The sequence below is a fragment of the Harpegnathos saltator genome, unplaced genomic scaffold (genome assembly GCF_003227715.2).
Source record: "Harpegnathos saltator strain DR-91 unplaced genomic scaffold, Hsal_v8.6 scaffold273, whole genome shotgun sequence".
In the NCBI taxonomy this organism is placed as follows: Eukaryota; Metazoa; Arthropoda; class Insecta; order Hymenoptera; family Formicidae; genus Harpegnathos; species Harpegnathos saltator.
Window position 1 is genome coordinate 300,320 of NW_020230065.1, and position 26,744 is coordinate 327,063.

At 35.8% G+C, this 26,744-nt stretch overlaps 3 protein-coding genes across 10 annotated transcripts in view; 1 reads left to right on the plus strand and 2 right to left on the minus strand.

Annotated features, from left to right (window-relative positions):
- Positions 1-4,249, minus strand: part of DNaseII (deoxyribonuclease II) — a 235,264-nt gene extending 231,015 nt beyond the window's left edge. For 4 of the 8 annotated variants that reach the window (XM_025299388.1, XM_025299387.1, XM_025299389.1 and 1 more), the window contains exon 1: positions 3,899-4,249. The gene's annotated coding sequence lies outside the window, so the exon portion shown is untranslated. The remainder of the gene's footprint in view (positions 1-3,898) is intronic. The other 4 variants (XM_025299392.1, XM_025299390.1, XM_025299386.1 and 1 more) reach the window with 2 other exon arrangements.
- A 9,199-nt stretch (positions 4,250-13,448) lies between these two features.
- On the plus strand, positions 13,449-14,620 carry LOC109504164 (hypothetical protein). The gene is made up of 2 exons (XM_019843017.2): positions 13,449-14,101; positions 14,462-14,620. The coding sequence occupies exon 1, from the start codon at positions 13,635-13,637 to the stop codon at positions 14,097-14,099; it is 465 nt and encodes a 154-aa protein (XP_019698576.2). The 5' UTR covers positions 13,449-13,634; the 3' UTR covers positions 14,100-14,101; positions 14,462-14,620.
- A 10,828-nt stretch (positions 14,621-25,448) lies between these two features.
- LOC112588702 (uncharacterized) lies at positions 25,449-26,167 on the minus strand. Its single transcript, XM_025299384.1, has 3 exons — positions 25,881-26,167; positions 25,501-25,795; positions 25,449-25,457 (listed from the first exon to the last, which is right to left on the minus strand). Exons 1-3 carry the CDS (start codon positions 25,979-25,981, stop codon positions 25,449-25,451), a joined length of 405 nt encoding a protein of 134 aa, XP_025155169.1. The 5' UTR covers positions 25,982-26,167.
- Between the last annotated feature and the right edge of the window lie 577 nt (positions 26,168-26,744).

Genomic DNA, 26,744 nt, shown 5'->3' on the forward strand with positions numbered 1-26,744 from the left:
TGTGTGTGCAACATCGCTATTTGAACAAGAGCTCCAAATGTGTATTTTCTTCATTTAATGTGTAAAATTTATGTTCACTACAATCTGAAAGGTATGTCGATTAAGGATAATTAAAATGATTAAAAAATTATTTCATGCAATGCACGTGAAATAATGAAACACATTATCATCAGCCTAATTAGAAAACCTCCTAACTTCAATTTTTTATAAAATTGAGATACTCATTTTGTTCGATTTATCTCGTCAACTTTGATCGAACAAAATGAGTCTCAATTTTGTAAAAACTTGGAATTAAGAGGTTTTCTAAGTAGACCGACGTTATGTTATCTCTGCAAGTGTGTAGTGTGACAATACAATATATTTTATTAATTGCTGAATGAAACATAACGAAGGGCTTAACAAAAATTATGGAATAATAATTTATAGGATAGAGAGGAACAATACAATAAATTATAGAAGAATAACACGTTATTATATATATTTCACAATAGTAATAAACAAATCAATACAGTATTTGCATATAAACGAAAAATAAATGTTATATTTATGGCACATTCGTTGCAAAAGTGGTGATCATGGAAAAAATGTGTGATGCAAAGTGATCTTTTGCACTAAAAGCAAATAATTATGGCAGTTTTTCCACAAATATCGCATTTTATTTTAGAATCAGATCAGAGTGGGTTCCAATTAGAACTTCACACCGGTCGTACCTTAGCACAAAAAGGTACAAAGAAAATAGAATCCGTAGTGCAATTGTATCAGCAACCAGGCATAGTTATACCATACAGCCAACTATTTCCGCTGATGGTGGATTATTGTCGCCTCTGTTAATTGTATTAAAAGAACCAACAGGAACGTTCGGTTCATGAAAATACTTAACTTTCGTTGACCGGATTCGCTGACGGAATATTTTATAAATCCTTCATTATTACAAATAAGGACTTTACATAGACAAGTTCCGAATAACACAAACTTACATATATGCACGATACAATTATAAAATATGTTATTTCCGCGATTCCCGAATGAACTACCACACAAATATCATGAATTATAATTTTTATATTTTACTATTGAAAAAGGTCGAAAAATTACGACTGGAACATACGTATGGATATTTGTAAATTTTAACTATGATTATTAAAAGTAAATAATTGACACGACTAATAGCGTACTAGCTCAATTGTCTTTTTATTCTCGTTTGTTTCCTGAATCACATATTTGTGAAATTTATGTTTATACTGCAATTTTACAGGAAAGTCAAAGTGAATAAAAAAGGGCAAGCGTGTTGTGCATGAAATGCATTAAAAATCTTGATAATATAACACAAAATTTAAAAAATATAATCTAGATGTACTAACATGTTTATTGTAAGACATTATTATGTATGTGTATGAATGAATTTTATATTATCGCTTAAATGTTATCAATATGATTTCACCTATTTAGCGCATAATATAATTTAATAATATATTATAAAATTTAAGATTGACAGTTATATATACAATTAGAGGTCTGAAAAATTTAAACGACAATCGTAAAGCGCGTATAACTAAACTAAAAAATGTTTTATATAATATTAATAAAAATTATTGAATCAATACGTATGAGAACGTATTCGGTCATTAATTTGACAGAAATAAATTGCTAACAAAAAAATTATCCCGTAAAATTTGAAACGCCAAGCTTTTAACTTTCAGCTGGCTGACGTCCAACTTTCAGCTTTCAGCTGGCTAGCGTCCAGCTTTCAGCTGGCTGGCGTCCAGCTTTTATATTTCGTATTTATTATATAAAATATATATAATTCATTATATAAAATATCTACACTTCAGATCAGAGTAAGTTCCAATTAGAACTTCACACCGGTCGTACCTTAGTACAAAATGGTACAAAGAAAATAGAATCCATAGTACAATCTGTATCAGTAACCACGCATAGTTATACCATACAGCCGACTATTTCCGCTGATGGTAAATTATTGTCGCCTCTGTTAATTGTATTAAAAGAACCAACAGGAACGTTCGGTCCAGGAGTACGTGAAAATTTATTCAATGCTCCTAATATTTTTGTAATGGCTTCCAAATCAGGTAAATTGACATTAGATTATATGAAAACCTGGTTGAGAGAAATATTTTTTCCGAATGTCGGGCTACAATCCGTATTATTATTAGATTCATGGAGTGGACATTGTCCCAATGTAATTCAGGAAACTAGATCGGATTTTGTATCTAGATCAGATATTGTTTTTATAACCATTCCAGCCGATACAACGGAAAAAATACAACCATTAGATGTATATGGCTTTCGATTATGGAAAAATTTTATTAAATATTTTTCTGATATTGTAATGCTATTAGAACTTGCAATTGATCTTCATGTTAGAAACAATATTTTAAAACTGCAGTCATTAACGCACCATCAATTATCGTCACCCAGGTTTCACAATTTATTTAAATATGCGTGGTTTAAAAGTGGATATTTACAGAGTAGGCCATGCGAATTCGAAATACCGGTTGAGTTTTGTTTCCAAAATGCTTCTAAAATAAAATGCGATATTTGTGGCGAAACTGCCATAATTATTTGCTCTTGGTGCAAAAAATCACTTTGTATCACACATTTTTCCATGATCACCACCTTTGCAATGAATATGCGCCATAAATGTAATATTTATTTTTCGTTTATATGCAAACACTATTGATTTTTTTATTAATATTGTGAAATATATATAATAATGTGTTATTCTTCTATAATTTATTGTATTGTTCCTCTCTATCCTATTATTACTCCATAAATTATTACTCCATAATTTTTGTTGAGCCCTTCGTCGTTAAGATCTTATGTCTCATTTAGCAATTAATAAAATATATTATATTGTCACACTACATGCTTGCAGAGGTAACATAACGTCGGCTTAATTAAAAAACCTCTTAATTCCAATTTTTGACAAAATTGAGACTCATTTTATTCGATCAAAGTCGACAAGATGAATCGAACAAAATGAGTATCTCAATTTTGTCAAAAATTGAAGTTAAGAGGTTTTCTAATTAGGCCGATGATAATGTGATTCATTATTTCAAATGCATTGCATGAAATACTTTTTTAATCATTTTAATTATCCTTAATCGACATACCTTTCAGATTGTAGTGAACATAAATTTTATACATTAAATGAAAAAAATATACATTTGGAGCTCTTGTTCAAATAGCGATGCTGTACACACACATTTGCTACTGTTATATATGCAAATTGTTCTATTGTTCACGTTTTCATCAAGCATTTTTATTTCGTGTAATATTGTATATCATATCATTACGATTAATTGTAGCATAAGAAAATATGCATAAGCAGTCGTGAAGCATAGTGCAATTGTAAAGAAATATCACAGCGTATCTACCTACAGTATCTATCTACTCGGACAGAGCGGCACATATACCATGAAGTTTTCTCATTGCGTTTTGTCCAAAATATTAAATACCATTTTCTAATATTATATATGGATGGATTTGGTATTTAATGTTTTACAATTCTTGTCCTTACAAAAACTTAAAAATTTTGCCAGAGTGACGAGAGCAGGGGGAAGTAGTTCAACATTTGAAATTTTAAGAAATTGAACACATGGTTGCAAAGAGCATAAAATATTGCAAAACTTTTGTCTGGAATTTTTTCTCATATGACTCATAATTTAGAAAATATTTGCTAAAAACGATAATGGCTATTTTTTCAAGGTGTAGTTTCACCCCCTAAACATGTTCCGAAGCCGATATAAAAAAATACGTGTCCCTTAGTTTTTGATGCTCTACAACATATCCGAAGCCCATTCAAATCGGTGAGGGACAGTTGTGTCACTCTCCTTGTTAGTAATATATAGTAGATTAGCAGCAGATTCAAACAAAATACCGTGACAGACATCTGATTGCATTAAAATCATCTTTTTTTGATAAAGCTTGCTTGCTAATATAACAGTAAATTAGCAACAAAAGCCACTGTAATATGTTCCATTAAATCACAAACTTTTTATCAAAGAGGATAACAAAACCAGCTATATCAATTCGACGGTAATGGAAGGTAAACTAAATACTGGCTCTGGTTCTGGTTCAATAAAAGCTCTGGGCAAAGCTGTTACACTCTATTCCCTACGCCAGTCCACGATTATGAAGGTAAAAGAAAAACAGGGACACGCGTACGCAGTCCCCACGATAAAAAAATATGCGTAGTTAGAGGAACCACATCCAACCGCCACGAAGCGAACAAAAGACTTAAACTAAATACTAACAGAGAGAAACCTGAAAGCAGCTACCGGGCCGAGACGCTGGGAAGCTTTTTCCGCCGAATTCCGTTGCGCCCTCTGAGAAAATGTGTGCACATCCGTTACATTTGTCCTGACGGTAACGGCGAAGCATGTACGGTTCTTGCTTATTCTACTTCCTTAAGGAAAATAGTAAGATAGAAAAGCACAGACGATCAATCGCTCTTCGTCTTTGTCGCACCACCGATGAGCGAGCGTGCGGCAGGAGGAGACACGAGGCGAGTCAACGGCAAATCTTATCGCTAGGCTAGAATCTCTCCCGTCTGGCCCTTCACCTTCTCATCTTTCTCGTAATGTACTACCCGCAATTCGGGAAGCAATATTTCAAGACCGCGCGGACAATTTCTAGCAATGACACAAAATGATCCTAATCACTGGCCATCTTATAATTTTTATATTCAATTTTATAATTTTCTTTTTCAGTTATGAACATACACATGCATATGCGTTGTAAATGTTAATATGCAATAATTATTATATTTTAATTATTATTAATATTAAATAATTTTATTAACGTTAATAATTTAAATGTCAGTAATTTGAGAGACTCATCTTCTCACATGGGAATTGACATATTTATCTGATTTCGAAAAGATTTCTTTGTTCGAAATTTTTACGAATCAGCGTACAAAATTATACAATGGATTGTTGAGTGTTTGCAGGAAAAAAAGTGAACAGTTTAATACATAGATATTGTAGTCAAATAAAGATACTAAATCTTTTAAAATCAAAAGTACATGGTGGTCGTGGAGGTAAGCTGGTTTATTGTGCTGAAACAGAGGGCTTCGAAATTTGGCATGCTGTTTTGTTATTTTTTCATTTTTTTCCTCCCATGTATGAAAATGTTATTCAATGCAATCGGTATTGATATGTTTAATATATATTTAACTTATGATATAATCAGAGAGGAACCTGAGAGCAGCCATCAGCGAAGGTTCAGAAATTTTTATGAATTCGACGCGTCCCTTGAGAAAATAGACGTCAACTACATCGATGTCGCTCGGTAACGAGATATGTCTGTGATAGTTTGGTTCATATCTGAGCTACTACACAGAATATAGTAAAAATTATATATATATCATCAAGAGGAATCATCCCAGCAACACAATAGGCCTGTTCGTTTTGTCTCCACTGCTGAACTGATGCAACAAGTTAAAGTGAGAAAACCTACGTTTGTCTCACTTTAACTTAATGCACCAGTTCAGCAATGCAGACAAAACGAACAGGCCTAATATTACATATAACGTGCATGATAGTTGTAATTTCCTACTTAACAATATAACTGTTATATAATACATGTGTTATATAATAGTTATGAACTAAGATCTTTATCAGTTTTCTTTCAGTATGTATAATAGTCAAGATATGATGAGCAAAATAATTATTCGATAGAATTATGAATAAGATTATCGAATTTGAAATACCGGGTGGAGCCCCTCTCCCGCTTATATGTACCGTTTCCTATATTTAAAGAAAATGAAAACTGCTTATCTACTTCAAATATACTTCAACGTACAATTATAAAACTTTAAAATCAAATATCTCAGAAACTATAAGCGACCCTTATATAATTGTATTAGGAAAAGTCACTCAGAATTTCATCCTTTATAACATATTTCAAAATGAAAAAAATCGGTGAGGTGCACCCTTTTCTATATATTTACCTTGCTTTTTTTTTCTTTTTCCATTTTTCTCTTTATTCTGTCATGTTTAGTTTCTTATTTGTTACATATTTTTTCTCACATATCTAAAATTATTTCTTATACTGCATATCTAAAATTATTTCTTATACTGCATTGCAAATAAAAATATAAAGACTATGTTGACTCCAGAAGTTAGCTTTTATAACAGGTGCATGTATAAAGATTGTCAGAATGGAAAATTGACTGCAAAACGATTATTCAAATTTCCAATACAGAAGAGTGCAAGATATATAATACATGGATACTTAATACATGGATATAATAGGTACCTGGATACTTAATACAGATATGTAGGTCTTTCCGCAATAATTATTTTCTATATAAAGGAAATGCAGATAATAATACGCATTTTTTACATTTTAATTAATTGTACGATTATACGAATTAACTGTAACGATACGATATACTTACTTCAAACTAACACTGAATATGAAGAGTTATCTGCTGTGTAGTGGCACTACTAAAAATTGAAATTTATATAGTTGAATTAATAGTGCTTCAAATAATTAACAATGTGAAATGTTGCAAATGCATACTCTTGGACAACCTATGAGATAAGAGTACGCACACGAAGTACAAGAATACGCATTTTTTATTCTATTAATTAAATTAATGAAATTGATTAAATGTCATCCTGACTTACTGCGGTTATAAATCCTCGCCGTTCTATATTTTTGCGCTTGTATTTTGATGTCTAAAACTAAAGGGAGCCGTCGAACTTCTTAGATCTAATGACGATATCGATATTGCGCGACGCGTAAGCGATACGCGAGGATAACCGGCCAGTCAACGACATATACGAGGGTGGTCCGATAAGTACTTAGCCTACAAAAGAAAAACGAAAATTTTGGAAAAGTGGCGATTTATTTCTCAACATAGTCTCCTTTTAGCTCGATACACTTGACCCAGCGATGCTCCAACTTCTTTAACCCGTCTGAAAAATACGTTTTCTCGAGGTCTGCAAAGTAGGCCTCCGTGGCGGCGATGACCTCCTCATTCGCCTCAAATTTCTGCCCGGCGAGTGACTTTTTCAAGTTTGGAAACAAAAAGAAGTCGCACGGGGCCAAATCTGGAGAATACGGTGGATGGGGCAACAGTTCGTAGCCCAATTCGACCAATTTGACCGTGGCGAGGGCGGAGGTGTGAGCAGATACGTTGTCATGGTGGAACAGCACTTTTTCTTCGCCAAATGGGGCCGTTTTTTCTGCAATTCGGCGTCGAATCGGCCCAATAATTCGGCATAGTACAGCCCAGTGACCGTTTTGCCCTTCTCCAGGTAGTCGATGTAGATCACACCTTGTGAATCCCAGAAAACGGTGCCATCACCTTTCCGGCCGATAGGACAGTCTTCGCCTTCTTCACGTTCGCCGGGTGAAGTCCATTATTTCGATTGTTCCTTGGTCTCTGGTGTGTACCAGTGGATCCATGTTTCGTCGACGGTCACGAAACGACGCAGAAACTCCTTCGGATTGCGCTTAAACAGCGTCAAACACTGCTCTGAAGTGGTCTCACGGTTGCGCTTGTTGTCCGGAATGAGCAAACGCGGCACCCATCGCGCCGACAGCTTTCTCATGCCCAAAATTTCATGCAGGATATGACCCACGCGGTCTTTTGAGATGCCTACTGTCTCAGCTATCTCGCGCACCTTCAATCGGCGGTCTGCCAATACGAGATCGTGGATTTTTGTCATGTTATCCTCCGTGGTAGCCGTTTTCGGGGCACCTGGGCGTGGCTCATCAAAATTCGACGTGCGACCACGTTGAAACTCGTTAAGCCAATTTTTGACGGTCGCCATCGAAGGAGAAGAGTCACCGTACACAGCATCCAAGCGCTCTTTGATTTCGCTGCGCGATTTCCCTTCCAAAAACAAGAATCGAATTACCGACCGATATTGCTCTTTTTCCATTTTTCTAAAATCCGCGGACACGCCCGCTTCCACACGCGGTCAAAACAAAACTACGAGTCCGATTCGGCTGAAATTTCGACAATAGCCGTGTACGAGAATGTACTACACGATAGTAAATTTCTCTTGCGATAGTGGCGCCATCGGGCGGTGAGGCTAAGTACTTATCGGACCGCCCTCGTACGTTGCGGCGGCTACTTAGACAGATCAAAGACGCTCGCGACAACTATTGTCGGGAAATCATTAAAATTTTTTCCTCATTTAATAATTACTTTAAAATATATATGTTTATGTGTGTTTAATGATAATATGACACAAAGATGTGCTCCAGCTGATTTCTTATATAGCGACGAATCTCAGCGGCCCGTAATCATCGGCCGGCCGCTAAGCGCGGAACGGCGCACAGTGGGAAAAAACTCATTTTTTGGACAAAAATCTACGGATAGTGCAATTTTGATTGCTTTTTGTACGTTAAAGAAAGATGCGACGTCCTAACTTTGCGAACCTAATACGTTGTATTTTTATTTTTGATTTTTTGGGTGTATTTGTTGCAGAACTATTTTTTTTGTTATAGAGGAACTGTAGAACTATCTAAAGTACTATTAGAACTCTACTTGTTTTTTTTATATTGACGTGTTAACTTCACAGATATGCCTTCCCGCTCCGCCACACGCTCCTTGAACGCTTTACTTAAATTGGTTATAAGGCCTTCTGAATTTTTTATCTTTCATTTTCTCGCGAACCAAATTTGTTTGCTCATTATACTTTTACCTAATACTAATGTGCATGAATACCTACTGCTACGAGATGCAGCTAAAAATTATATTTACACGTCAGATCTTTTTTTTGTAAGATGTTACCTTCAAGCTGAATATAAGTTTTTCATAATTAGTTCCGCAGCCATATCATGCTATATGCAAGATTTATAATCCTACAAAAGTTCGGAAGAGTTTTCTTGTATAAAAGCACAAAAGCTGAATGACACAACAAAATTAGGGGTAATGATTAAATGAGTATACGAATTAAGATGCTGGCCGAAATATCGAAGTTGTAGGCGTGTCAAAGCAGATTTTGTATATTTGTAGGCATGCTGAAGCATTTTGTACAGGGTTATAGGCACCTGGGGGAGGGAATGCAGGTCGGGGAGGGAATGCAGGTTCAGGGAGGGAATGCAGGTAGTTCCCCTGACTCCCCCCACCACGGTCCAAGTGGTAGGCATCCCGCAGGGGTTTTAGTCGGTAGAAGTCCGACATAACCCCCGCCCTCCCCAAGAGGCGGGGGTATCCATGAGGATTTCCTCTGCGTGACCAAAAAGAGAAAAAAAAGGTTGTAGTCACGTTATTGACACTATACAGGGTGTTAAATTTCAAACGTACCAGGTAAAAAATCTCGAAAATTATGAAAGATATTAAAAAAAGCTAAAACATATGTTCCATGATTTCGAAGGGGAAAGAGAATGACATTATCAGTTTTTCATGGTATTGGAGGGTATTTTCAAGGTCAGTTGAAGGTCAACTTAATTTTTTTAATTAGAAAGGCCAATTTTTCATTATATCTTTTTTCCTACCAATTAATTTTAACATCTTTTGTCTGAATTATTTTTTTATTTTCATAATATTTTTTTAGATATTTAAGGAAAACTTGGCAACTTTTTCAACATTTAATTTACGATATCTCGGTAACAATTCGTCGAAAGAAAAAATAGTATTAGACTTTTTTACTTTATTTACTATCAAGAATATATTATTATAATAGTGCTCTAACTTTTGTTAACTTATCGACCTTTGGAAATTTCAAAATTATTAAATTAACAAAAGTTAGGGCACTATTATAGTAATATATTCTTAATAGTAAATAAAGTAAAAATCTAATACTATTTTTTCTTTCAACGAATAGTTAGCGAGATATCGTAAGTTAATGTTGGAAAAGTTACCAAGTTTTTCTTAAATATTTCAAACAATATTAGGCAATAAAAAAATGTTTCAGACAGAAGTTGTTCAAATTAATTGATAGAAAAAGAAGATATAATAAAAAATTGAGCTTTCTATTTTAAAAAATTAAGTTGACCTTCAATTGACCGTGAAAATATCCTCCAAATAAAAACTGATAATGCCATTCTTATTCCTCTTCGAAATCATGAAACACATGTTTTAGCATTTTTATATCTTTCATAGTTTTCGAGATTTTTTACCTGTTACGTTTGAAATTTAGCACCCTGTATACAGGCTATCTTAAAAATACGGTTATCCGGAACTTCCAGATAAGTTTACAGGATCAAGTTTTCATGAAAAACTTTAAATACAAAAGTTGTAGAAAATTGAGTAACGGACTTGATGGTGACCTCAAATTTGATCTCAGCCATAACCTTCAAGGTCATTTGGAGGTCAACTTGAAAAATTTAAATGGGAACCCTTATTTTTTATTACACTGTTCTTTTCTACCAATTAATTGCACTGTTTTTTCTACTAATTAATTTGAACACCTGTCTAAAACATTTTTTTATTTGCTTAATATTTGTTGAGATATTTGAGGAAAACTTGATAACTTTTTCAATATTTAACTTACGATATTTGATGATATTTGATGATTTTTAAATTTCTAAAAGTCAGTAAGTTAACAAAAGTCAGGGCGCTATTGTAACAATATATTTTTGAGACTAAATAAAGCAAAAAAGTCTAGTATCACTTTTTCTTCCGACAAATAGTTAGAGAGATATCGTAAGTTAAATATTGAAAAAGTTATCAAGTTTTCCTCAAATATCTCAACAAATAAAAAAAATGTTTTAAACAACAGTTGTTCAAATTAATTAGTAGAAAAAACAGTGCAATAAAAAATAGGGATTCCCATTTAAATTTTTCAAGTTGATCTCCAAATGACCTTGATGGTCATGGCCAAAGTCAAATTAAAGATCATCATCAAGTCCGTTACTCGATTTTCTATAACTCTTGTATTTAAAGTTTTTCATAAAAACTTGATCCTGCAAAGTTATTCGGAAGGTCCGGTATTTTTAAGACAGTCTATATATCCATGGATTCGGCATTAAATGCTCTTTAATTTTTGTCCTTATAAAAACTTAAAAATTTGCAAAGGTAATGAAGAGGAGGGAGGGGAAGGGATAAAATATTGCGTTTTGAAACATTTGAATAGACCGATAAAAAGAGTATAAAATACTGTAAAACTTTTGTCTGAAAGACTTTTTCATATACTTCATATTTTAAGAGATATTAAATAAAAGCGAAAAAGTCCGTTTTTTTTCAAGGAGTTTACACCTCTAAACATCGAGATAAGCACATAAAAGAATACGTATCTAATGTTTTTTGATGCTCTATAAAATATTCAATGCCCATCAAAATCAGTGAAGGACGGCCCCGACGCTTTCCTTGTCAGCGCGCAACAAGGCGATCATAATTAGTGATAGCAAATTTCAGCCTAACGGCTCCGCGGCCACGCGCAGTGGGTCAGAATATCACACATTTAGATGTAGCCAAAAGTCAATATCCGCATTGATCTAAAATAAAGTTATTATTGTATTTAGAATATTTGAAAATAGTTATAAGAGAAATGCTATGTTGATTGAATTGTTTTTGTATCAGTCTTAATAGGATGAAATTACAAAATATATTAACACTTTTTTTCATTTTCTTTACTTTATCGTTCATATATATTAGGTGCGCAACTAAGTTCTCGCTGTTTTTTTGATGAAAATGCAACTTTATTGTGAAAAAATGGTTACAAATGAATCATTCAAAATATTGCCCATCGCTAGCGACAACTTTTTCCCATCTTTCTGGCAGAGCTCGAATACCGTCACGGTAGAAGTGTTCGTCTTTTGAGACTATCCACGAATCAAGCCATTTTGAGATGTCTTCATATGAGCGGAACTGCTGATTAGCCAGACCATGTGCCATCGAACGGAACAAGTAATAATCGGACGGCGCAATATCTGGGGAATATGGCGGGTGGGGTAGGACTTCCCATTTGAGCGTTTCTAAGTAGGTTTTAACGGGTTTGGCAACGTGAGGCCGAGCGTTGTCATGCTGTAGAATCACTTTTTCGTGCCTCTGCTCGTATTATGGCCGCTTTTCGCGCAGTGCTCGGCTCAATCGCATCAATTGAGTTCGATACCGTTCCCCAGTGATGGTTTCGTTCGGTTTCAACAGCTCATAATAAATAACACCGCCCTGGTCCCACCAAATACACAGCAAAACCTTCGCAGCGTGAATATTCGGCCGAGCCGACGACGTAGAAGCATGACCGGGCAGTCCCCATGATTTTGTTCTCTTTGGGTTGCTGTAATGAATCCATTTTTCATCACCTGTAATGATGTGATAAAGAAAACCCTTCCTTTTTTGCCGCTGGAACAGTTGTTCACAGGCGAAAAAACGACGCTCAACGTCTCTTGGCTTCAAATCATAAGGAACCCAAGTTCCTTGTTTTTGAATCATTCCCAACGCATGCAATCGCTTGGAAATGGCTTGACGGGTAACTCCTAGTGCTGAAGCAAACTCTTTTTGCGTTTGGACGGATCCTCATCGAGCAATGCCTCCAATTCAGCGTCTTCGAAGGTTTTTGGCCTTCCTTCACGCGAACGGTCGTCAACATCGAAATCACCGTCTTTGAAGCGACGGAACTAATCACGGCACGTTGTTTCACTTAGAGCAGCATCTCCGTAAACTTTTTGGAGTTCTCGATGCGCTTCAGCCGCCGTTTTCTTCGAATGAAAGAAGAAAAGCAACACTTCCCGCAAATGACGATTATTTGGCACAAAATCAGACATTTTCACACAACCAAAAGTATATGACGCAAAAACAAAATCACTAATGTGTCAAAGCGGTTTGTTTACCATATGTCTAAGCTTGGTTCATGACGTTTTGGTTATGTCACAATCGACCAGCACTTACTACTGGAGCCATCTCTTGAAAAACAGCGGGAACTTAGTTGCGCACCTAATACCTATGCACATCTACAAGAATTTTCATATCGTAAAACTAATTTTAATGCAGTTTTTAGTTTCCCATAAAATACAACAATTTTTTACATATAATTGTAAATACCGATTTATTTTTACGGCTGTACAATGTATTACAATTACTGCTAATTAAAATTTATACTTTTCACTAAAATAGTACAAATTTGTACACAAATTTATTAAAAGTTAGTATTATTAATGTTATTCATTTAAGGGGCTTACCTAGTGTGACGGTTTGAAAAAATCTATTTTTTTTGCATTTTTTGACAGTTTAACATCTGTAGAATAATATCCTGAAGTGTTATGGTCGTATCTGAAATATTTTAGAAACGGCAGGTATGAAACGACAGTGCAGCTGGTCGGGGGCCATAAACTCGATTCTCGCCGGCGAGGCGGGACGCCAGGCAGCTGCGATAGTTCTTAGGCTCTGACGTAATCGTTTATTCTTCAAAGATAGAAAGGAGAGCCTGGTAGTTCCAAGGACTCACAATAATCCCTTTGTGTTCGTACGAAAGTGTTGCCAGCTCAAAAGGTTTCGAAGCCGCTCGACGCAGGTCGTAAGCGGCCCGTTTAGTTCATTTTTAGCCACTGTGCAGAGCACATCGCAGCGCGAATTTCATTCAAAATGAGTGGGAAAAGTCAATCTAAAAAAAGGCACACGATACTCTAGCGCGTAGAAGTACTAATAAGAAAAGAAAGTTCCAGGGAAATCGACACACGCTGGAGCAGTCGACCGAGTACACCAGTATGACATGACGAAATTTAAACATGACTATCTCCCTCTGGACCCACAGATTCAAGAAGTTCTAAAGCCAATTTGTAGTGATTTAAGTAGGCCTGAATTATTAAACAGGTGCAAGGGTAGTAATACACAAAATAATAACGAAAGTTATAATGGTTTGTTGTGGCGCTTTGCTCCTAAACACCTTCACAGTGGTTTAAAAACAATAGAACTGGCCAATTTCTTTGCTGTTGCAAATTTTAATGAAGGTTTCCAAGCTATTTTGAAAGCATTTGAAACAATGGGAGTGATTATTGGGCCCTCTGCTAAAGATTATGCAGAAAAACGAGACATGAGACGAATGAAGGTAGCAGAAAAACGGCACCGCGAGGCTTCAAAGGAGGCTCAGACAGCTCGCAGGACAGCTGCAGCGGCCCAGCAACAATTTTTCGAACAAGAGGAAGGCGAATTATATAGGCCTGGAATAGCTGAATAACTGTAAGTATGATAAATTTTCTTTTATAACAAAAAAATCAATAGTTAAAACTTGAAACGCGTTTTTCTCGAAACAACGTTTTCGAAATTTGCTGCAGTCATAACTCGCGAACAAATTAATGAATCAACTTCAAATTTGATAGGCATACTCAGTACATGTTTTGTCATAGTAAACTAGGATTTTTTCAATCCGTCAACAAATATCAATTTGCCACGCAAAAAACGGGTACTTTTTTTTTGCTAAATTCGAACTTTTTTTTACAATACCGTAATTTTTTAATTTTCAATATTTTTCATAATCCTAGTTTACTGTATAGGAAAACTTATCTAGTTTAACGCCTTTTTTATCTTTTTTTATTTCAGGCACTTTGATGTCACTTATCGCAGCAGTTGGGCTACTTTTTTTTTTACCTCCGAGAAATTACGAAGGCGCCATGTCTGGGCTATACGCCGCGTGCGGGAGAAGTTCCCAGCCTAACGCAAAGATATGGTCCTGAGTCACTTTCGCAACATGTGGTCGGGCATTGTCATGAAGCAGTATCACTTTACGACGTCCTTTGCTAGTAAATGGCCTCTTTTCTTCAAACACATCGCTCAAATTGCTCAATTGTTGCTGATAGCGATCTGCCGTTACTGTTTCACCCGGCTGTAACAACTCGTAATACAATACACTTTTCCAATCCCACCATATGCAAAGCAAAACCTTCTTGGCGTGGATATTGGTCTTTGGCGTCGATGTCGAAGGTTGACCAGGGTCAACCCATGATTTTTTACGCTTCGGATTATCATAAAGTATCCACTTTTCATCACCTGTAATGATTTGGTGCAGAAAGTCCTTTTTCCGGAACCTTGAAAGCAAAGTGAGTGCCGTGTCACGCCGTCAATTTTTGTTGTCTTCGGACAGTGCATGCGGAACCTATCTGCCTTCCTTGTGAACTTTTCCCATTGCATGTAAACGTATGGAAATGGCTTATCGCGTAACGCCAAGTTGCTCTGCAAGCTCCTTTTCAGTTTGTGCAGAGTTTATATCCAACAATGCTTGCAGTTCGTCCGTTTCAATCTTTTGAGGGCGTCCAGCACGCAGTTCATCTTCAAGACTGAAATCTCCGTGGCGAAATTTTTGATACCATCTTTTACACGTAGCATAACTTACAGCGTTCTCTCCATATGCAACACAGATCATTTCAGTGGCTTTAGCAGCATTTTTCTTCAGATGAAACGCGAAGTGGATGGAAAATCGAATATGCTCTTTTGTTATTGCCATCGTGAACACTACTGATTTTAAGGTTATGTGCATCAAACGCCAAATCGCACGATGTTTCGAAAGACCAAATATCACTGCTTTAAAACCGCAAGAGGGCGGGAAAATTAATGCAATTTAAATTGTAGTTTCAGTAGTATGAAATCTAGGGTTCAGAACTGTTTTGCGCTCTTAATAATTTGTACACCCAATATATATATCACTTATATATACAGGGTGTCCCATTTAACCTGACAAATCGTAATATCTGGAAAACTACATGTCGGATCAAAAAAAGTGGGTAATGAAATTTGTTCATCTCGAAGGAGGATATCCAATGATATCAAACTCGACCTCCCACCCTACTTCCGGGGGGTTGGGGTGGGGGCAACTTTGAAATCTTAAATGGGAACCCCCATTTTTTATTACAGATTCGGATTCTACGCCACAAAATACGTAAGTTTCGTTCGAAACTTTTTTTTTTATTCGTGATAGATGGCGCTGTAATCGCAAAAAATTAGATTTTCTGCAATTCTCCAGAAATGATCATTGGATTGAAAAATAAAAAATACTTGTTCAATATTTTTAAAAATATTTTTAAAAAACATAATAACAGTTATTCCCCCCATCCCCTCGGGGTAGGGTGGGTGGTAACGTTCAAATCTCAAATGAGAACCCACATTTTTCATTGCAGAATTAGATTTTACGTAAAGTTTTTATGGAAACAATTTTTTTCATTCGTGATAGATAGCGTTGAATTTTTCCGAAAAACTACTTTTAGCGTTACCCAGGAACAAAACGTTAGTCTATTTTGAAAGTCATCGCCAGTTAATTTCTGATGCAAGGACACATGATACGGATGAAATTTATGAAACTACATAATTCTCCAAACACTCATACGAGGAATTCCTGATTGGTGCGAAATTTCTCGGACGCTCGCATGTGAATTATGAGCCACTGCAGCTAGTACTGATATTTGATTATTTTCTTCACAAACAGTAGCTCTATGCGTTTCTTCTTTTCTTCAGTTGTACACTTCCATCAGTACAAAACTGTGTAACAACTCTAACGAAAGAAGAACGTGATCATACTCTTTCAGGAAAACGTTCAGCATACAAATTGACAGCATCGTCAAAATTTCTCCTACATTCGCCATAAATGAAAATCATTTCAATTTTTTCTTACACAGTTACATAATCCATGATGCAAAGTCAAAAGAGAATGACAGTGGCATGGAACACTCTTCAAAAATTGATTAAGCACCTCTCCTGATTAGAAAGATAAGTGTCTAATAATGATCGTCTCTTAAGTTCTATGGGCGCGGACGATGGAGAGATGCCACTAACAAATTAATTATGCAAAATCACCCCGATGGTGAGAGGCGAGGGGACTCACCTAAAACAAGCACCCCGATGGTGAGAGGCGAGAGGACTCATCTAAAACAAGCACCCCGAAGGGAACAGAAAGCTACTATGTCCTTTGATTCTGCTTCTTCGTCTTTGAAAGGCAGAACATTCTTCCACTATATTTGTTCAAGTCACATTTGGTTTTTGTAAGTACGGATCCTACAAATATTTTCTCTATTTTAATTTTTTTTTATATATTGATAAACCTTGCTTAAAATAATAGATCATGAATGGATCTCATTCCATTACATAAGTCTTTATACTTATACGTAATATGATGAGTCTTTATTTCATATTGATATGATTTCATATGATTAATATTCTATTTGATTGAATGAAATTCGCTCACTATTTATTTACTATTTTAAGGCAGACAATGTATTAATTTGAATAATTAACCCCTTCCGTGGCAGAGCAAAATTCAATAAAATGCACTGAAACAGCCCCAAGAAAATGACGGGGCGGATTTTTTCAATAATTTGTATACTTCAGTTTTTTTTGGTCGCTAAAGCTGAATTTGAGATCAAAATATAGAAATTCAAAATGGCGGATCGAATATGGCGACTAAAATGTTTAGAAATGCTTTTGGCTGGACGCACCGGTGCGCCTATGCCACGGAAGGGGTTAATAAAGATCAGAGACAAAGTTGGCCACAGAGGTAAGCTAAAAAAGTAGATTATTTCTGTTTTTCTTAACAGATTATATAACTGAGCAAGAAGGATTCTCCAACATATCTAAAATAATTGTGAAATCTTTGCTTACTTTATTTTATTAACTGTTATAATAAAATTCATGGATTTTTCAAACTTACATCTGCAGCCTACTATCCCTGGTTACCTCTACTTCTAAAATACGAATTATGAGATTCATAGTACTTACAAGGGACATTCGGCAACGCGGAAATTCAAAAAAATCTGAAACTCTGCATAATTGTAGAGCAGATATACCTAATAACAAAACAATTTTTCGTTGGTGCCCAAAAACGGTTTTAAGGGTGGAAACAACCCCTTGAACAAAGTTGATTTTTGTCTTTCTAAGCGAATATTATCGAAACTATTAAAGATATGAAAAAATGTTTTAGACAAAAGTTTTATGGTTTTAAAAGTACTTTATTATGCTATATTTAGATTTTTTAAAAATGTAAAATTATGTATAAAATACGCCCCCTCCTTCTCTTTTTTCAAATTGTTAAAATCAATTGTCCAACCAAAATAAAGCTTATTTTATGACAAATTCAACCATATATAATAACATTATGTTTGGAAAAGGCAATATTGAAAAAAAAATTAAAAATGCTCTTATATATATGCTACGCGTACCAAACTTATGGGTTCGCTGCTTGACGATGGCATTTCTTTCTCCCTCATAATTACTGACTGTAAAAGGTAAGGAAGGAATAAAAACAGGTAATCTAAGAAAAGAATAAAGTTGATGTTAAGAAGTAAGTTGAAGAAGAACAGCATGATAAGGAGGACGCAGAGAGAGTGTATATAACCCTAATATAGATAATCTTTTAAATTCAATTGTAAAGAACAAATAAGGAAATGAATGATATGAAGAAAAAAGGAGAACACACACGGATTTAATAATGAAAAATATAATTTATAAATTTATTCAGTGTACATTTGTGTGTATGTGTTTTGCTTCATTCAGTATATAGGTTTTATTAATTAAGTAGTCGATATAGATATTCGAGTGAAAGATATCTTATATTTTGGTATGGATTATAATATATACAAATTTTACAGGAATTGAGGACAGTAAAATATTATTTATTCTATATAATTATTACAATAATGATATTGCTCAAAGAAATGTTGAAAACAAAAATATTGCTTGCACCATGCACAACGTATAAAAGCCATTTTACCAGAAATGCTACATTTTGGTATACGTTTTTCTTCTTTAAAATAACAATAATCGATTGGATTATGAAATTTTTCAGGCCGTGTTGATAAATAACCACTTTTATACCAGCTATATCTAAATAAATTTCGAAATCTTGGAGAAGACAGTTGATTGTGTGTTAAAGATTGCAATTTTATTATGTTATTACGTAAATGTAAATTTATGTCATAATTATTTATAATAACACTATCAGAAAAGCTTCGAACAAAATTTTTCCAGGTTCTGAAACCAAAAACATCTAATGGCTGTATAAAAGCAGTTGTTTTTTTTGGTATTGTTAGAATATTTACATGTTTGTCTTTTGGTACAAGTTCTTCCAATTGGTTCGGGCAATGTCCTGTCCATGAATCAAGCAGTAGTATACTTTTCTCTCCAGTGTTTGGTAGATACACTTCTTAGAACCAATTTTTGAAATGTTCAGTTGTCAATTTCCCTGATTTTGAAGCCGCAATGTAAATATTCACTGGTCTAAAAAGAGTTTGTTCTACTTGTGGTCCAAAAACACCAGTAGATTCTTTTAATACTATATACAAAGGCGAAAGGAGATGTCCATCTGCAGATATAATAGGCATAATGGTGTAGCTATGAGTCATAGCAGATAAAGATTGGATAGTAGCTCCAACTGTCTTCACTCCTACATTAGCTAATGTTCTTCCTGCATGTATTTCTAAATTAAAGCCACTTTCGTCCGCATTATAAGTTGATTCAGCACCGATTACATTAATATGTGGCTTTACTGTATTTACAAATTCCTCAGCGTTTTGACATATAGTTAGATCAGTTAAATGAGAAGACCGCGTTTTAAATGCAGTTATTTTACGTGATGTAATACGATGTGCCTTTTTAAAATTCCATATCCACCAATTTCCTGCTTTAAATGAAGAAAAATCCACTTGTTCCTTCGCTTCTAGTGCCCATTTTCGCAGATTTATATCATGAATAATAAGTCCTCTATTAACAGCTTCTTGGAATTTTATAAGAACATATTCAGCAATAACTACAAGTTTGTCTGTATTTGAACCCCCACGCATTACATGTTCTTGCCATCTGCAATTGTTGAATAGATTTTACCTAGAAGAAAACAAATCTCAATATTAAACAATTCGAATTCAAAAATAAAAGAAGTTATATACGAATTAAATGTTCGCGAAACATCAAATTGTAAAACTTAAAATAAAAAACAACGCGACTCTAACTATATAATTTACAGCTTTGGTCATAAGTATAAAGCATCTCTAACTCATTGTATTTTCCTAGAAATCAATGCATATACTCATAGTAAATATATAACCTCTTTACAATAAATATTATATTAATATTTTATAATATAATGTGTATATTATATTTATGTATATTATATTTATATTATAATTTATATTATATTAATATTATATTATATTACAATAAATATTGTAAAATAAATATTATTTTCCACATATTCTTATATTATATTTTTTTATTATATTATTTTTCCATATACTCGTATACTATATTATGTTCTCCATATATTCATATAGTATGTTTTTGTTACACAATTTAAATAAATTTTTTGGGATGCTTTATACTTATAGTCAAAGCTGTATGTACAATGACCGACAATGATGCGTTCCGCGAGAGGGGAAATACAGTTCTCTCTGTCGCGGAACGAATCACTGCCGGTCACTGTACACCGTAAAAGCCTCAAATATTTTACTATATATTATTCTTCTTATTTTTTAATTAAACTTTACTTTTCTAAAACGATGTTGTACAGAAGTAAGAGATAAATGTCCTTTCTTTCCACTCTTCCAAAATTCGATTGCCTTTTTCTTATAATTTAAGTTTACATTTCCACCTTCATCATCCACAGTGCAAACTTCATTTCCATAATTATCTTCTTCAGCATCAATATCGTACACATCTACAAATTGTACGTCATGCGGTTCTGATGGATCGTCAAAATCAAGTCCCCACTCATGTTTGATCGTAATATCGTGATGTATAGCACTCTTTATTAAATCAGTAATTGTATCATGGAGTTCCACCTCTTGATGATTAACAGGAGTTATTGCAATATTTGTGAAATGAAATGTCGCAATTAACAAATTAATAACATTAGCTGGATTTATTACTGACATTATGATATAAATCTTAAGGATATTTTAATTAAACATTTCTCACAGCAATAATAATATACGTACTGCTTCAATAACTGCTTCAATAACACTGAAATGTATTCCAAAATGGACAGCTTTTATATGCAAATGAATGAAGATAACATATGTCAATATAATGAACCTTGATTGCACTGTACTTGATAAAGAGTGCTATTTTGGTCGCACAGTCATAAAACTTGTGACAAGTGTTTTGCATGTTGCCATGATGTACACACACGTGCGCACGTACAAAAACACACATACACACACACACATATTTATTTATATTTACGCGTGTCGTTTAAATTAATGAAAAAGGTAGCCGCAATGTTGGCAAAATAAACGTCTATTACGTGAAATTTTATAATTTATAACATTTTTAAATATTAGTGACTGTATCCTTATCATGCTATTTTTCTCCTACTTACTTCTTAACATCAACTTTATTGCTTTTTTAGATTTTCTATTTTCTTCCTTCCTTATCTTTTACAGTTTGTAATTATGAGGAAGATTTGAGGAAGAAAGAAATGCCATCGTCAAATAGCGAATCCTTAAGTTTGGTACGCGTAGCATACATATAAGAGCATGTTTAATTTTTTTTTCAATATTGCCTTTTCCAAACATAATGTTATTATATATGGTTGAATTTGTCATAAAATAAGCTTTATTTTGGTTGGACAATTGATTTTAACAATTTGAAAAAAGAGAAGGAGGGGGGGTATTTTATACACAATTTTACATTTTTAAAAAATCTAAATATAGCATAATAAAGTACTTTTAAAACCATAAAACTTTTGTCTAAAACATTTTTTCATATCTTTAATAGTTTCGATAATATTCGCTTAGAAAGACAAAAATCAACTTTGTTCAAGGGGTTGTTTCCACCCTTAAAACCGTTTTTGGGCACCAACGAAAAATTGTTTTGTTATTAGGTATATCTGCTCTACAATTATGTAGAGTTTCAGATTTTTTTGAATTTCCGCGTTGCCGAATGTCCCTTGTAAGTACGAGACTGACCCCTTTTTTGTGTGCGTGGAGGTAGATTGCCGCGGTTTTTATACCGATGATCGGAGTCAGAAGCTATCAGGGTGGGTAGAGAGATGGCCTTTGAGGAAGGGGTGAATTGGTCTTAGTGGGAAAAAATCTTAACTATTAGAAACTAAGGAAGAGGTTAAAAGATCTCGTGGGAGGAGACGGTTAGTTCTTGAAGATATGAATATGGAAGGGCTAAAGAGTGGAGCGTGGATATCTCATAGTTTTAGGTGGATATGTTATGATTGGCCTAATGGATTAGGCGCGACAAGTGTGGAGGTAGTGGATTCTTATGAGATAGAGAGGTGTATACAAGTGGCCAGCTGGAAAAGTCAAGATGCCGTAAATCAAAGGCTGAGATCAGATTTTACGACTAAGCTCTGTTGTTAGGCAACATATGGTTTTAGATAAGGGAGATGTAGGTTTAAAAGTTTTAGAGCAGGAGTGTTTCGAGTTGCTTTGTTCTATTGGAGATTTGTTAGCGCAGAATTTCAAATTTTATAGCTAGGTTGAGGGACACACTTGGCGAACACTACCCAGATATAAATTTTAGATTTTTACAACAGGGCATTGTTTCCTGTTATGAAATTTTCCTGAATCACCTTTCATTTGGCGTGACGGCTGTTCGCCAGATGGGTCTGTTTCCTATGTCCATTGTTATATTTGGAGAATAGAAGTTCGAAAGGAGAGAGAGAAAAGAGAAAAAGAAAAAGAATTTTAATTAATTGTCCGGAGTTCTCAGGAGAAAAAGACAATTTTTGCTAATTGAGTCTGCAGGACGTAACAGTTGCTTCACGAACTGCATGTATCCCCCGCGAGTCACAAAATTGATTTTGTTAACGGATCGTTGCGATTGAACTATATGTAGACGCGTCGATCTTGGAAACGCTCAGTTTAGAAAATGTTGCTCCTTCTGACAGATACTTGTGATATTCGAGAGCTAACCTCCGAACAGTTGAAATACATACCGAAGATTGTTCTGTTACGCGAATTTGCAAAGTATATTGACGATATGTGAGACAGACTCCCTGAACATATAAGAGTAGATCCAGAGGTTTAACAGTATCGTCGGTGTTTGGAACATTACAATCGTCCGTGGCAGCGAACGCATATCGACGGTCCGGCACCGCTGATCAGGGATTGTAGTGAATGTCGTCGACAAAAGTCAAAGTCAGCAGCGGTCTGTTGAATCACGCGATAAATGCGCTTCTTATCGAACTACACATTCCTGAATATCAATTTTGTAGTCTTGGAACTCGCTTGGTAAAACTATTGGCCAGAGGTGATCCAGGCATTAATTCATTGGACGCGGCGTGTCGTGAGCACGATATAGCCTATTCGCGTAGCAACAATCTCTCTGATCGGCACGCCGTGGATGAAATTCTCGCTGTAAAAGCGCGGAAACGCATAACTTCGAAAGATTCAACTCTAGGCGAGAGAGCTGCTGCTGCAGCCGTTTGGACTGCCATGAAAGCCAAAACGAAAATCGGCATGGGCATGAAGAAAAAGAAGTCCAAGAAAACAATCCGAAAACGAGCACTTCCAATAGCAAAACGGGGTGGTATTTTATCAGTTTTACCGTTACTGGGAGTTCTCGGTCGGTGGAGCCGCGGGTGTTGCAAAAGCGGTGAATAATAGCAAAGCCTCGCAATGCCAACTGGAAGAATAAAAACGTCACCATCGCGCTATGAAAGATCGCACAATGAAAGGCCGCGGAATATATTTTGCTCCGTATAAGCGTGAGCAAGGCGCAGCAGGAAAAAAACGTCAAAGAGAGGCTAAAATTACCCATGTTGCAATGATTAACGTACAGTTGGAAAAACTAGTGAGGCGTATGCATATATCTTTTTTTCGAGGTGTTTTCATGCGTAACGCCGATAGATGGAGTACGTCAAAACGAGAGTGGTATTGTAAATTTAGACAATACAGAGGGAGCAGGTACTCACTGGGTGGCGTATGCGAAAAGGGGGAATCGCGCAGTATATTTTGATAGTTTTGGTAATCTTCAACCACCCAAGGAATTGATTCGATACTTTGAGAGGGATGTAGTGAAAATTGTATACAATCACACGTCTTATCAACGTTAAAGTCAGAGCATTTGCGGACAATTGTGCTTACAGTTTCTCCAAACGATAGAAGTAGATAAAGTAGGGGGATTCTAACCCAAATTGCTAATTAATTATGCAAAAGACATTATTTATTAATTAATATGTTTTATTTTCCCCCCTTTATTGATACCCCCTCTTTATTGATTCCTCCTCTTTATTGACCCTCCCTTTTAATTGATCCTCCCTCTTTATTGGTACCCTCCTCCTCCTCAGAATTTTTGATTCTATGAGCAAGATGGCGGCCGTGACGTTACGAGAGAAAAAACGCGACGGGATGTAGATAGACTCGAACCTGGGTCCCGCGGGTTACTATCGGACGCTCGAACCTCCTAGACCAGAGCTCGGCAAAATATGCACGCGACAGACGATTTTCGACTATCTCCGCCCACCGCTATTCCCTTTACCTCGCCGCTCCGCGCGTTGCCTACAAGCCGCTCGAGCCTCAGAAGTGTGTTTCCAATAGTTTTCACGTCACTCATGAGGTACTATTGTTCATGCGTTTTTTTTTAAGTGGTATCCCCAGTAGGTCTTTTCATTTTTCAAAAATGAAGTTTGTAAAAAATGAGAAGTGTTCTTCTTTAAGCGACAACTCCTTACCACGTCTTATGTGGTTCGCTACATTCAATATCCAAATTGACGTTTCCACTCTTACCAATAAAAGACGCCGAAATTCGGATTGAATATTCTTCATTTAACATATTTTATTTCGCTTCTGTTCAATTAGTTACGGGTTGTTACAGTCATCAGTGGATTAGGCTTACTGGGGATACCACTTAAAAAAAAACGTGTCAACAATGGTACTTCATGTGTGACGTGGAAAACTATTGGAAACACGCTCCTGAGACTCGAGCGGCTTGTAGACAGCGCGCGCAGCGGCGAGGTAAAGAAAATAGCGGTGGGCGGAGATAGTCGAAAATCGGCCGTCGCGTGCACATTTTGCCGAGCTCTGTCCTAGACCATTGTTACCTATTGCTAGTAGGCGCCTAGTGAAGGTTCTTACAGTGTGTATGATGGCGTCACGCATGCGTCAAAAGAAAAACAAATTCGAAACTAGGCCAGACTCGGACCCCGGACCCTTCGTTTACTGTGCGATGGTCCTACCACTTAGATCATCATAGGTTAAGGGAATACGAAACGTTCGTCGAAAGAGTATTTTACCATGCCGACTTGCGCCGGACACTATCCTCATCGTTCTGAGGAGGAGGAAGGGAAGTAAAATGGGAGACATAGAATTAATTTATATATAATTCTATGTTTTCCAGAATATCATTTATTTGTTCACGGCTTCATACAATATATTTTTTACAGCGCATGCTAACAATTCACAATCAATGAGCGACTCGCGGTCAAAGTCGCTGCTTTCTTGTATTGTTTTTGTTACAGTATGTATATTAGTAATATAATTCTTCTTTTCACGAAGAATATTTACAAAACCTTTGAATTTTACACTAACTATACAGATATTTTCTGATAACCATCCATACATGTGATTGATACAATTTTCAAATGTAAATAATACGTTTAACGTATCTGGTGTTACATATAAGCAATCATTAAAAATTGTGAGTTTTACAATTTGTGAGTTGTACATCTTACATGACGTTATTGTTAATTCTTCTATACGCATCGGGGGATACGATGACTTATAAAAATTGGCCTGCAGAAATCTTTGGATATCAGCACGTTGCCCCATTAGCGCATTCCAAGTTTTGATCGGCAATAGCAGTTGTTTGCCACGATTATCATCAATGACTATGTCTATGACGGGTTCAGCTCCTACGCTGATTCCGATATTCAAATATTTATAAGCAGTTGCAGTCAAAGCGTATCGGCGTCCTAAGATATGCATAGCAGGAGGTCGTGGAACGCTGAAAAGATATAGAAAATTTACATGTCTGAATCTTGGAAAAATTACTACGGATAAACTAAAAGAAACAGCATTATGACACTCACCTCTCGCACATTTTCTTGCTCGGTGGAGCCTCGTCCTCATGTTGAGCAGGCATGTAATAATTTGCTTGTTTAGCGTTCACTTCAGCACCGGCAGCATACATTTTTACTATGTAGACACACCCAAACTTTACTATGTAGACACACAACCGATGAATCTCGTGTTCACAGAGCGACTGAGAGACAGAGGTTTTTTTTCCGAAGCCTAATATTAAAGCTACTATAGGGCATCCCCTCCTCTTACTCTTCAGAGTTGTAGCGCATGCGCAGATACATTCCTTAAAACAGGAAAGTAAATAAGATGTAGATATCTTTGGTTTAGACTCGGGATGGCTTTAGAGATGTCGCTTCCGAACGACATCTTTTAACGATATCAGGGGAGAGGAGAGTGTCTTGACCATGGAGCGTCAGGTAGCTCAGTGGGTTTAGAGCAGTCGCCCTGCAAGCGAGAGACCCGAGTTCAATTCCCGGTCTAGCGACTACCGCACTTACGATATTTTTTCTCTCTTCGGGATGAAATAAGAAGCAGGTTCCATCGCCTAGTACGCCCTCCTTCTTTCATGGTCGTCATTTGACTTGCGCATATCCGAACGTGTTTTCTAACGGAGAGAATATAAAGTAAAGGATTCCAAAGAGCCGAGTATTCTGTGTAGTTAATAAAGAAATGGAAGACTTCACTCAAACCGAACGAGAACTGTTGAAGCAATCCACTTGTCTGAATTCGCGAGAGACTTACGACGCGTGGGTGCAAAAGTTTGACAAGTGTATCAGATATTTGGAAGAACAAAGTTGAATAAAATGACCGCGATTGTCGATTGGTGCCGCGCAATCAGTGGTGGCTCGTATTGCACGACTCGAGGGACTGAA

Excerpts from the sequence above, each read along its gene's own strand:
- LOC109504164 (XM_019843017.2), top strand. The coding sequence starts at position 13,635 with ATGACGAAATTTAAACATGACTATCTCCCTCTGGACCCACAGATTCAA.
- LOC112588702 (XM_025299384.1), bottom strand. The coding sequence starts at position 25,981 with ATGTATGCTGCCGGTGCTGAAGTGAACGCTAAACAAGCAAATTATTAC. Across the intron at positions 25,796-25,880 it reads AGCAAGAAAATGTGCGAGAG|CGTTCCACGACCTCCTGCTA; the intron begins GTGAGTGTCATA and ends ATATCTTTTCAG.